This window comes from Engraulis encrasicolus, unplaced genomic scaffold (genome assembly GCF_034702125.1).
Source record: "Engraulis encrasicolus isolate BLACKSEA-1 unplaced genomic scaffold, IST_EnEncr_1.0 scaffold_104_np1212, whole genome shotgun sequence".
In the NCBI taxonomy this organism is placed as follows: domain Eukaryota; kingdom Metazoa; phylum Chordata; class Actinopteri; order Clupeiformes; family Engraulidae; genus Engraulis; species Engraulis encrasicolus.
This window is the reverse complement of record NW_026944515.1, coordinates 11,716-25,000: the sequence shown is the minus strand read 5'-3', so window position 1 is coordinate 25,000 and position 13,285 is coordinate 11,716. Positions and strand designations below refer to the sequence as shown.

Here is a 13,285-nt window from a genome sequence, read left to right as displayed (position 1 = left end):
CTATACAAAATGGCGTCAGTGTCTTCTCAGGAGCAGGACTCCTTCTCTTGTTCTGTCTGTTTTGAGCTGTTGTGGGACCCAGTGACTATTCCATGTGGACATATTTGTTGTGCGGGGTGCATTGAGAGCTGCTGGGATCAGAAGGACGTGAAAGGAGAATACAGCTGCCCCCTGTGTAAGCACACCTTCGACTCCAGGCCTGTTCTCCACAAAAACAGTCTGATGGCTGAAATGGTGAAGAAGTTCGGGAAGACCAAAATCCAAGCTGCTGCTGCTGCTCACTGTTATGCTGAACCTGGAGATGTGGCGTGTGACATCTGCATTCTGTCCAGGAGAGAACTAAAAGCTGTCAAGTCCTGCCTAGATTGTGTGATGTCGTTCTGCTACTCTCACCTTAAAGCTCACAATGAACTTATAGGCGTAAATCACACCAAAATCGATGCCACAGGCCAGCTACACGAGAAAGTCTGCCGTCGTCATAAGCAGCTTTTTGAGATATTCTGCCGCACCGACCAGAGTTGCATCTGTTATCTGTGCACGATGGACGATCATAAAGGCCACGACACAATCACGGCTACGGCAGAGTGGAGTCATAAAAAGGTAAGCTGGGGCCTTACACGTAACTTGGGGACGTAATTTTTAATTGTTTATTTTTTCTATGCTCAGCTTTACTAAATAATGTACAAAGTAATGAGTACCATGTTTAATATGGAGGGACTTTTTCCTTATAGTAGAGGTATAGTGAGTTTCTTAGACAAATGGTCCAATGTCTATCATTCTGTAAAACATTAACACGCCAACTTCAGTGCAGCCTCTGAACGACAATAAAGCGCCACGTCATTTACGAGTTCAGAGCTCAATTGGATCTTATTTAATGACCTGTTTAATTGTAGCACCATTAATTTATTTTTTTCCTTTAACATTTAAAATGTGTCAGAGTTGTCTGTTCTTTCGCACACCTCCCCAGGCTGTGACAGATGTTGACCGGTTCTGACTGCGTCTTACCAAATTGGAATTAAGTTCAGTCTTACTCAATTCTTAAAGGGACACTGCAGGAAATGATAAAAAAAGGTACTGCAACTATGTTGCTCATCGAAAATGTGTTGCCTATTGCTAAATTTGATATATTCATGAAAGTTTACTAAGTAATAAACTACAATTTTCTAGCATGGCCCAAGTACAGTCATTTTTGAAGCTAAAAATGGCTATTTCTGGAAATTCAAAATGGCGGACCATGGAGAAGATCCCCCTTTTCCCAGTCATAATGAATACTTAAAATGTGATGGTGATGGTAAATACTCATTAAAAAGTAGCATTTGTCAATGGTCAGGACGGCATGAATTCTGGAAATAAACTACAAAAATATTACACAGTGCACATTTAACAACCTGAGGTCTATGGGGTCACCGGTGAAATGTGTCCAAAACACATCTGTAACTCTGTGAGTTTGTATCATTCAAATATATAAGTGACACCATTAAAAACCTTGAAACTTCTAGTTTTCAAATATATAATAACAATTATCACATGGAAAGTGACAAAGGGGTGGGGCCATCATAGGTGTTACATGTCCATCTAATTACGGTAGTATTCAACTAACAGAGAAACTGGCCTGACTTACAATTACTTCTTCACACTTTGTAAGGAAACAACAAAACATTTCTAAATGCTCTTTTTTACTTTTGTTTACAAGGTACACACTTCAAAAGTCTTGGCTAGATATATCTACAGTATGTTTTCTTGCACTGATTGCAGACCTCTAAAAAAAGTTTTTTGTACAGTTGTGATTACACTCAATTTAAATAAAACGTGTTTGCATTATATTCACTTAACTGTCAAATTCTTTTTTGTTAGGCTGTTCAGAATATAACCATATATGCCACATTTGCATAGATGTTTACAGTTAGTTGAAATACAGTACTTGAAAAAGTACTGAAAAATTCCAAATGGCGGACCATGGAGAAGACCCCCCTTTTCATGTATGAAAAGTGATTTTTTTTTTTCCAGTCATAATGAATTTGATGGTGGTGGTAAGTATTCATGAAAAAGGTAACATTAGTGAATGGGCAGCATGAATTCTGGAAATAAACAACTAAAAATCTCACACAGTGTCCCTTTAAGTAACAGATTAAGACATAGACATTACAATTTTGGTGACAGTAAGGTTATAACATAGGTGCTGCGCTAAGGGGTTAAGGGTGAACCAAAATCCATGGTGTTCATCCTGTCTGGGAATATTTTCTACATTGTCACCTGCGGACAACACATTTAATTATCCCATAAACAGAGGTGTCAAAGGTAAAAGTCAATTCATGGTTTAAGTGCAACACAAGTATATGATATTGAATTCAGTAGTTGATACACAATTTACTCCATTGCAACTAATGAGGTAGTTAGACTGTGACTGAAAAACACACATAAAATCTACACAGTGCACAGATCTACATTTTATTAATCATATGCGTTACCTGTGTTGTTTCTTCTGTTTACTTTCCCTTTTGACTCATCAGTTAATATTTATTTATTTATTTATTTATGTATTTATTTATTTATTTATTTATTTATTTATTTATTTACAGAGAGTGCCTCTTGAGATGTGACATCTCATTTTCAATAGTGTCCCCTTAAATCTGGACAATTCAAACAATACAAGACAATACGTTACAGCACAAAACATTCATTCACTCACATTCACACACCTTCAATCCACAGCCTCCTCGCCATCCCTCCCCTACAACCCCCTTAATACTGTGTTCTTTGTAATAAAACTCTGAATTCCAAGTTTTCTACCAATGGTGTCTGTGCAGAACATGGTGCCCATGGCTGGTGATCCATGCAGTGATGTGGCCCAATCGGTATTCAACCAAAGCCACTTCTCTGAGCCCCTGGAGGAAGAACCTGATTTCATCTCCAGGCAGGAGATAGTCACTATATCTGCAGCAGGTTGGTCAAACATTCAAATGCTACTACTCAGAATCACACTCAATAAGTTATTCATCAGTTGTGTATTTCACAATGTTCTACCGTATGTTGTTCGGGTAATACTTTATTTTAGGGATACATCTATTAGCACTAATACATACAATGTTCCTGTATAAGTAACTTGGAAGGCATGTACAAAGCAAAATCAAACATTTGTTATGCATGTATTCGCAAATGTCTTGTTCATGCACAATAAGGGATTTATTACCAATGTAACCTTAGTAAGGACCTAGTAGGCCTTAGCATTTGCTTAGTACATGCCTTACAAGTTACTTATGCAGGCATTAACATTGTATGTATTAGTGCTAATAGATGTATCCCTAAAATAAAGTGTTACCGTTGTTCTTTATCTCAAAACAGCAACTAATGAGCAAATCTCCCCAGACATGGAGAGTGACAAGACCGATGACCAGGCTCCTACTGCTGAACCAGTGGCCAGAGAAGACTTCTTACAGGGTGAGTTGGACAGAGAGAGAGAGAGAGAGAGAGAGAGAGAGAGAGAGAGAGAGAGAGAGAGAGAGAGAGAGAGAGAGAGAGAGAGAGAGAGTGAGAGAGTGAGAGAGAGAGATACATGGACAGGTAGTCTAGTATTTGTGAACGAAAAGACACAGATCACAGATAGAGTAGATCTAAATGAATATTGTCTAGGACTGCAACAATTAGTTGATGATGTTGACTATGGATTTTTGTCGACATGACTTTTCATTGTTGACTAGTCACCTGCAACACCCACATAGGCGTGCAGAGATAGGGACAAGGTGGTGCTAAAGCACTCGCCCCTTTGCCCTACTGGACAAAAAATGCTCCTTTTGAAACTAGTCAACAATGAAAGCCATGGCCCTCATGCCCTCCCACTTTGGCCTTGTGCCCTTGAAAAAATATCTGTCATAAGGCCACAGTGGCCTTGATGCCCTCTCAAGTGGCCTTGCCCCTAAAATGAAGAAATTCCAGGCCTGAGCACCGCTATAAATGACACAGAGCTGTGATCATGGCTGGAAAGTCAGCAGTTTTTCCAAGTTACTGGATGTGAGATGAATGTTTTTCTCTGCATGTGTTGGTCTGCAGATACTGATCCTGAACCTCCAGTCAGAAGAGAAGACAGTAAGGAACACACACACACACACACACACACACACACACACACACACACACACACACACACACACACACACACACACACACACACACACACACACACACACACACACACACACACACCAAAACTACCATCAACACATGCTATATGGGTAAGGGATAACGACCAATGAAGTGACCAGTTACACAAAGTTAATGGCGAGGCGGTGGCTCCCAACCAACATGATCTCCAGAATTCCGTGCTCCTGGACACGGATGACAGGAAATCCGTGTCCAGGAGCACAGATTTTGCCAAAACTCTGTGCTCCTGGACACGGATGTTAAGGACAGGAAATCCGTGTCCAGGAGCACGGATTTTGCCAAAACTCTGTGCTCCTGGACACGGAATTGTTTTCTGTGATATCGAGTCCTAGCTCTAAATAATAATAATAATAATCAGAACTTTTAAATGTTTTGAAGCATACTGGGAGCCAGAGCAGTGACCTTTCCTACCAAAACAAATCATAGGAACACAGAATAGTGGGATCACGTCTCTGAGCCACATGTCTGTTTCACAGGAGATGCTGCCCCAACGATGTGGATGCGGTGGTGGACTGTGATGAGGACGATGCTGTGTGTGTCTGTGTATGTGTGTGTGTGGGCTTGTGTGGTGTCACTTTGTCATATGATCACTCACCCTGGACCTGAACCAGTGACTAGAGAGGACCCTGGAGGACTCGAACCAGTGACTAGAGAGGACCCTGGAGGACTCGAACCAGTGACTAGAGAGGACCCTGGAGGACTCGAAACAGTGACTAGAGAGGACTTCTTAAAGTGTGAGTTGAGTTGAGGCACACATGCACGCATACACTCTCTTTCTCTATCACATGCTCTCTCTCTCTCTCTCTCTCTCTTTCTCTCTCTTTCACACACACACACACACACACACACACACACACACACACACACACACACACACACACACACACACAAACACACACACACACACACACACAAACTCTCACATACACACACACACGTCTGTGTCAATTAGCCTTTCTCCTCCTGTCCGTGTAACAACAGACTCCTGTCTCTTAACCGTATACTGTAGTACACACACACACACACACACACACACACACACACACACACACACACACACACACACACACACACACACACACACACACACAACACACACACACACACACACACACACACACACACACACACACACACGCACACTCCCACTTCACACTTGTGAATACACACACACCCAGACACAGACACCCCCCCCCCCCTCTCTCTCTCTCACACGCACACATAGATAGACAGAGAGAGAGAGAGAGAGAGAGAGAGAGAGAGAGAGAGAGAGAGAGAGAGAGAGAGAGAGAGAGAGAGAGAGAGAGAGAGAGAGAGAGAGAGAGAGAGAGAGAAAGAGAGAGGGAGAGAGAAATGAAAACCTGTTTGTGTCCTGTCTTCTCCTCCATCAGATTCCTGCTACTTCACTCTGGACCCCAACACAGCCCACTCTTGTCTTCGTCTGTCTGAGGGGAGCAGGGTGGTGCTGGGGGCCTGGTGGCCTGGTGGGGGGAGGGGGCTGCAGCCGAGACCTGAGGAACAGGCGCCCCCTGATCATCCAGACAGATTTGACGGCCAATGGTATCAGGTGCTGTGTAGAGAGGGTGTGTATGCAGACTATGCACGCTGCTACTGGGAGGTCGAGTGGAGTGGGTGGGTTGGTATAGCAGTGTCCTACAAAAGCATCAGCAGGAAAGGAGATGGTCATGAGTGTGGGTTTGGAAGCAATAGGAAGTCCTGGAGTCTGGATGTGGGCTCTGGACCCTTTCTCTGGCACAATAATGGACAGAAAAGACTTAATGTAGCGGCCAGCTCCAGAATAGGAGTGTATGTGGATCACATGGCAGGAACTCTGGCCTTCTACAGCATCAGGGAAGACACAATGACCCTCATGCAGCGAGTCAACACCACATTCAAACACCCTCTCTACCCTGGGTTTAGATTATATTGTTCGCCCTCATCATTCCCAGCATCCTCAGTAAAGCTGTTGTGAGGCCCATATAAGTAAATGCTGCTCCAGTGCTCACTGTTGTGAGGCTCCAACAGGTAAATGCCCATTACATTGTTTTATCTTTGAAGAGCTGGTGGTGCAAGATCATGGATAAATTTACACACATCAGCCAAACAGATAAAAGGATCAAAGAACAGTTAGTTGTATTTTGATATAATGGCAGTGATGGTAATTTCGCTGCTTTCTTGACGATGTACAAAACTAAAATAGGCAATATAAAATGTTGATGATGAGGCTTTTACAAAAGCATAACGCAAAGGAGAAGACAGGATACAGGGTTTTATTTCTGTGTGTGTCTGTGTGTGTGTGTGTGTGTGTGTGTGTGTGTGTGTGTGTGTGTGTGTGTGTGTGTGTGTGTGTGTGTGTGTGTGTGTGTGTATTTGTGTGTGTGTGTATTTGTGTGTGCGTGCGTGCGTGCGTGCGTGTTACTTTTGTAAATGATACAATACATTGATTGATGTACATGTGCATAATAAAAAAATATTGCTCACCAAACATTAAGAACTGTGCTCAGTGTTTTTTTAATAGTACATGTAGGCTATTTTAAGTCCTTTTGCGCCTGTATTGAGATAGGACAGTGAAGACTCGTGTGTGTGTGTGTGTGTGTGTGTGTGTGTGTGTGTGTGTGTGTGTGTGTGTGTGTGTGTGTGTGTGTGTGTGTGTGTGTGTGTGTGTGTGTGTGTGTGTGTGTGTGTGTGTGTGTGTGTGTGTGTGTGTGTGTAACTATTGTGTATTGATCCATGTGCATAATAAAATGAATGCTTATCCAATATTTAGGAACTGTGTACAGTTTAAAAAATATATATATATTGAGATAGGACAGTGAAGCCTTGGGACACACACAGCATACAGTGCACACATCCTAGCACACACACCCCACCTAAACCCATACACATCCCTCTCTCCTCTCTCCACCTAAACCCATACACATCCCTCTCTCCTCTCTCCACCTAAACCCATGCACATCCCTCTCTCCTCTCTCCTTCACCTTCCTCTGTCTGTCTCTCCATACCTCTCTCTCTCCTTCTGCTCCTTCTCTCTGCCTCTCCCCATCCCTCTCTCTCTCTCCTTCACCTGTCTGCCTCTACATACCCCTCCCTCCCTCTCTCTCTCTCTCTCTCTCTCTCTCTCTCTCTCTCTCTCTCTCTCTCTCTCTCTCTCTCTCTCTCTCTCTCTCTCTCTCTCCCCTTCTCCTCCCCTGTCTGTCCCTCCATCACTCTGCCTCTCTATCATTATGTCTGTTCATCAGTAAACTGATAGGAAGGCCTGCACTGGATGGATGTCATCTTGGGTGTCCAATGGGGATGAGCCTATGGAGGCCGCTGGGGGAGTGTGTGTGTGGGGGGGGGGGGGGGGGTGGTACAGATTCTAAGGGCCCAAGCACTGACAGGGGCCCTTAAGGGGGGCCCAAGCACTGACAGGGCCCCTTAAGGGGGTCCAAAATTTGAGTCTTTCATGGGGCCCAACATTTCTGGCAGCACCCCTGAATGAGCCTGTTCATATTCAGAGGGCCAGTTGTCTATTCATCTTTCTGCCCATCCATCCATCTCTCTGTCCACCCATCTATCCATCCATCCATCCATCCATCCATCCATCTATCCATCCATCCATCCATCCATCCATCCACCTGTTGTTTTTTCCGTTCCGGTATCTGTTTGTCCATCCTTCCATCCATCCATCTATGTAGTGCATTTTCACCCATCTGTGTTGTCTGCCTGTTGCTTTTCCATTCCTCTGTCTGTCTGCCTGTCTGTCTGTCTACCTATCTGTCTGACTGTCTGTCTACCTACCTGCCTGCCTGCCTGTCTGCCTGCCTGCCTGCCTGCCTGCCTGCCTGCCTGTCTGTCTGTCTGTCTGTCTGCCTGTCTGTCTGTCTGTCTGGTTCTGGTTCCTGCACAGGCCTGTACATGATGAATTGTCTTTTGAGTGTCCAGGGTGGTGACTAAATATTTAGTTTTCATGGAAGTTCTCCTTCATAGATGTTATCCCACCCCACTCTAACAACCTGTTGCGCGCAAAGTTAGAAATCGTTGATTCTGATTGGCCAATCCCCAGCCCCACCCTCCCTGGGCCCCTCCTTAGTGTTCTGAAGAAGTCAGCTGTCACTCTGCTGCTACTTCTCAGAGTGTGCATTTAGTGAAAAGATAAAAAACACTATTTGAGTCGAAACGCGTAGGCACGTGTTTAATAAAGGCTTTTTAACTTTAGTACGGAGTGCCTCAAATAGTGTTTTTTTTATCTTTTCATGGAAGTTTGGACGCCCAAGTTTTTTTGCTTTTTTTTGATGAGCACCCTTTTTTACTAATTGGATACAGGACCCAGTGAAGCATTCCCTTTTCTTTTTTTGTGTGCATTTAGTGTTCGGAAGTGTTACAAAAAGGTGTCAGTGTCTTTTCAGATGAAGGACTTATTTACTTGTTTAGTCTGCCAAGAGCTGTGGAGGGATCCTATGACAATTCCCTCTATAATAATTTTTGTAAGGGGAACATTCTAGGGCTGCTAGGATCAGGATGATGGGAAGGAAGAATACAGCAGTCCCCTGTGCAAACACCCCTTTTACTCCAGACCTGTCCTCCATAAAACCAATCTGATGGCTGAAATGGTGAAGAGAGTTTAGGAAGGCCAGCATCCAAGCTGCCGCTCCTGCCCTTGCTTGTCGTCACACAATTAACTTGCATGTATACACATGGCCACTAGATGGCAGCAGTACTCCACGAATAAATACTCTACTACTCCAACCAGGAAGTTTGGAGCGCCGTTAGGTGAAAACGAAACTTAACTCCACTTGTTCCAAAGGAGCTTTGGCTGTAGCCACAGATCGCCTCGACTACTTGAGAAAATGGCTGAGGCCAGGGCCGGTAACATGGACATTTTGGAGTGTCCTATTTGCTTTTATCTTCTGAATGACCCGGTGGCTCTTACCTGTGGGCACAGCTACTGTTTACGCTGTATTGAGAACTGCTGGGATAAGGGCGTTTACAGCTGCCCTGAATGCAGCCAGACTTTTGCTCAACGACCTGTTTTGAACAAGAACATTATACTTGCTGAGCTCGCAGATCAAAAGAAGAAGAGCAGAATACAAACAGCATCTTCTGAATGTGCTGCTGCTGGACCTGGAGAAGTGGAGTGTGACATCTGCACTGGGAGAAAACTCAAAGCTGTCAAGTCCTGTCTGGAGTGTCTGAAGTCGTACTGTGAAACTCATTTAAAAACCCATGATGAACTTCACAGTAAAAACCACACTGTAATTGATGCCACTGGCCAGCTACAGGAGTGGATCTGCCCTCGTCATAACAAGGTTGTTGACATATTCTGTCGCACTGACCAGAGCTGCATCTGCTATCTGTGTATGGTGGACTATCATAAAGGCCACGACACAATCTCGGCTACGACAGAGTGGAGTCATAAAAAGGTAAAGGGTGTATTGCCTTACACATACACATATTTACGACTTCATTTTCTATCTGCCACACAGTTGTTACTGTATGAAACACTGAAAATCAGCCTGTTACTACACCTGATAACACCATAACCACGTTTCATGTTTTGCAATGTTTATATTGTCTCAGTTCATCCCAGCTAATGACAGGCGGCACACTACTGTAGTCTGTGCGCATGTCAGACCAATGTAGAAAAACAGGTTTGAGCTCTTGGCACTGAATGTTCACAAACTGGAGCACACACACACACCCTGTTTGCCCCGCCTTTCCAAAACATGTTGGTCTGTGTATTGTGTGGCAATGACATTAGGCCTATTAGTAATCATGTGTTCATCCAAGAGTTCATCAAGTGTTCATCCAAGCTACACATAGGCTTGAGTGGGTGTATTGTACAAAAACAAACTTCCTCATACAGTAGGTCATCGTCATAAACGTTGTAGATGGGGAGTAGATATTTTGCCAACTGGGAGATGCATGAGATTACACAATTTCACATGCCATTCATTCTCAAATGCTGCAACGTCGAAAGGCATTCTCCCAAAGACTTTCGGTCATGTTTGCTACTATTTGGTAGGCGTGTTAGACGAATTATCCAATCAGCGATGGTGTTTTCCATTCCAGAACGGCACAAAGAATCTCCCTTTCAGCTGCTATACTGCTGTAACAAACAAGAATAGAGCTTGAAAGTCCCGCCCCTTAGTTCCGCATTTCACGGGACCTAAGCTGACCATCTAACAACATGGTAGCGAGTAAATATCTTCTGATCTCAGTCATTATATGCCCTGGGCTACAAATATACTGTTTAAGAGGCTAGGAAAAGATTATTCATGCAGAAGTATCATTGTTTTGTTCTGAGGCCGTCTGCATGAAAAATGTGAAAAAACACAGCTTTCTAAAAAGTGTGGGGGTTCATACGAAAAAAACAAAAATATGGCACAACTCGTGGCACAACTCGAAGGGGATCAAAATACAATTTTAATAGCGCCATTGGATAACGATTTTCGGCTAAAAACGCCGTTGAGGTCCCATGAAATCGGGGGAAGTGACGTCACTTTCAAGCTCTATGCAGGAACTGCGTATCTGGTCGAAGTTGAGTTTAGACAAGAAATGGGATTTATAATATCCTACCTCCTTTGTCTTGCGTAAAAAAATGCAGTCCAACGCTGTGCCATATGAGAGAAAAATCATGTCGAAAATGCAGTAACTACAAAAACCCTACATTTCATAGTTCATAGTTCATAGGAATAGGCTACTGCCGGTTTTACGTAAGAGGTCTTACAAGCTGGGGGTTTGAATGCCCTCGGGGACCCCAGTTCGGGTCCGGCCAGGGTCATTTCCCGATCCCACCCCGTCTCTCTGCCCCACTCGCTTCCTGTTACCATCTCAGACTGTCCTATCAAAAAAAGGCATAAAAGCCCCAAAAAAATAAATAAAATAATAATATATATATATAAAAGAGAGGTCTTACAAGCTAAAACTCAGTAAGTGACATGTAGTTACTGCACTTATCATGGAAGCGGTGGTTCAGGACCAGACGGTAATACCAGCAAGAACCCAGTAACTATATTTTTGTGGTGAAAAGCCATATAAATGTTTTTATCTTTTTACTTTTTTTCATGGAAGTGTCACCAGCACTTTACCTACAACATAGTTGTCTGGCCACAACGGAAACTTCAAAGCCTTTTTTTCTCAGTTTGCTAGGAAGCGTAGTTACTGCGTTCTTCTTTGGCAAGGCAGCATAGGCACACGGCTTGTGGCACCTGTTTCTCTCAAATCAAATGTGTTACAAATGGTTAATGTGTCTTGTTCACAGTCGTAGTTGTGAAATGACTAGCTGTAGCCTGAAAACGAACTTATCCACAAACACAGTCAGGTGTAAATAACTTAGCCCACTAATTTTGTAAATATATTAGCCCACTAATAGTTAGCTATAGATTAACCCATTAAGCATACTCATATTAATCCATTAACCCTCATACTGATTGTCCATAGTTAGCTATAGATAAAACAAATTACATAGATGTATAAAATATTATTATTTTTAATAATAACATACAGACATAAATAAGTTACATACCGATGTTTGATTCCTGATGGTCCAGGAGGAGTTGGGGCAGAGTCAGAAGAGATGCCATCAGATAATCCAATTGAAGGAGAAGGAGCTACAGGAGCTGAGGAAGGCTGTGGAGACTCTCAAGGTGAGAACTGACCAGAGGAGAAGACACTGTGTGTGTGTGCGTGTGTGTGTGTGTGTGTGTGTGTGTGTGTGTGTGTGTGTGTGTGTGTGTGTGTGTGTGTGTGTGTGTGTGTGTGTGTGTGTGTGTGTGTGTGTGTCCTATCACATTGCTGATCAGAGGAGAAGAGAATTTGCAGCAGGTTTCTGGTTATGCATTGAGATAGTACATGTAGTTATGGCAACCTGTGTGTGTGTGTGTGTGTGTGTGTGTGTGTGTGTGTGTGTGTGTGTGTGTGTGTGTGTGTGTGTGTGTTGTGTGTGCGTGTGTGTGTTTCTGTGTGTGCGTGTGTGTGTGTGTGCGTGTGTGTGTGTGTGTGTGTGTGTGTGTTTCAGTCTGATGCACAGACAGCAGTGAAGGAGAGTGAGAGGATGTTTACTGAGATGATCCGCTCCATTGAGAAAAGGTGCCTTGAGGTGACAGAGCTGATCAAAGCTCAGGAGAAGGCTGAGGTGAGTCGAGCTGAAGGACTTCTGAAGCGACTGGAGCAGGAGATTGCTGAACTGAAGCAGACAGATGCTGAGATGAAGCAGCTTGCACTGACACAGGATCCTATCCAGTTCCTTAAGGTAGATATCATCTTGATAGTTAACAATAAATAAACCAATACACACTGTATATATACAGTATATATATATATATATATGTGTCAGGGATTCTTGAGAGATGGGACAAAACATGTCCGGGAGATAAAACTCATGTTTGTGCTTAAAATGTAATTAAAAAATGCAACAAAATTAGCTGGAATGATAGAAGAAGAAGTTTTGTACACTAAAATGTGATTTCATATTTATATAGTTTTATTTTTTTTATTTTACACGTTGCAGTGTGTCATCAGTACCTTCAAAACCCCATGTCCGAAAGCAAGATTTAGAATTTGACAATACCATAATAATTGGTTAAAATGAAACATAACAAACATCATAGCTACTGTCATGAAGTGTTTTGGATAATTAATCAAACTACATGTATGAACAATGTTTTATAAAGCTTTTTATCAACTTTTTAAACTATTGAACATGTGTCCGGACTTTTAGTCAACACTATAAGATTTTTTAAGAATACAAAAAAATCCACCATTATTGTGGTCAGCTCACACTCTAAGCAGCCTGGTACTACTTCCTGTTTGGTTAAGGTCACATTTAATATTTGATTTTATCAATGCATCTTTAGGAAGACCACCTATGTCACAACCATAATGTGTCAACACCATAATGCATAAAAATAAGGGTTATTTCAGTATTTTGTATAATAAAAGCTTAGAATAACTTTATTGGCAAGTCCTTAAGCGACTGCTGATGTACCAGATTATTTCTGTTAGAAAATCATGTGTTATTATGAAAAGTAGGTTGCTTTGTCAACTCCGTAAGAGTCAACTCTTACGTTGACATGCAAAATCTTATGGAGTTGACAAATTCACCAAAAACTGCTCAATATGTTAATATGATATTCTTTTCAAACGT

General features: G+C 42.7%; 1 protein-coding gene across 1 annotated transcript; it reads left to right on the top strand.

The window, feature by feature from the left end:
• The first annotated feature begins 9 nt into the window (after positions 1 to 9).
• On the top strand, positions 10 to 12,424 carry LOC134441980 (E3 ubiquitin-protein ligase TRIM7-like). Its single transcript, XM_063192354.1, has 9 exons — positions 10 to 465; positions 2,808 to 2,943; positions 3,343 to 3,438; positions 4,048 to 4,083; positions 4,770 to 4,892; positions 5,550 to 5,964; positions 8,945 to 9,560; positions 11,691 to 11,786; positions 12,158 to 12,424. Exons 1-9 carry the CDS (start codon positions 10 to 12, stop codon positions 12,422 to 12,424), a joined length of 2,241 nt encoding a protein of 746 aa, XP_063048424.1.
• The last annotated feature ends 861 nt before the right edge of the window (positions 12,425 to 13,285 follow it).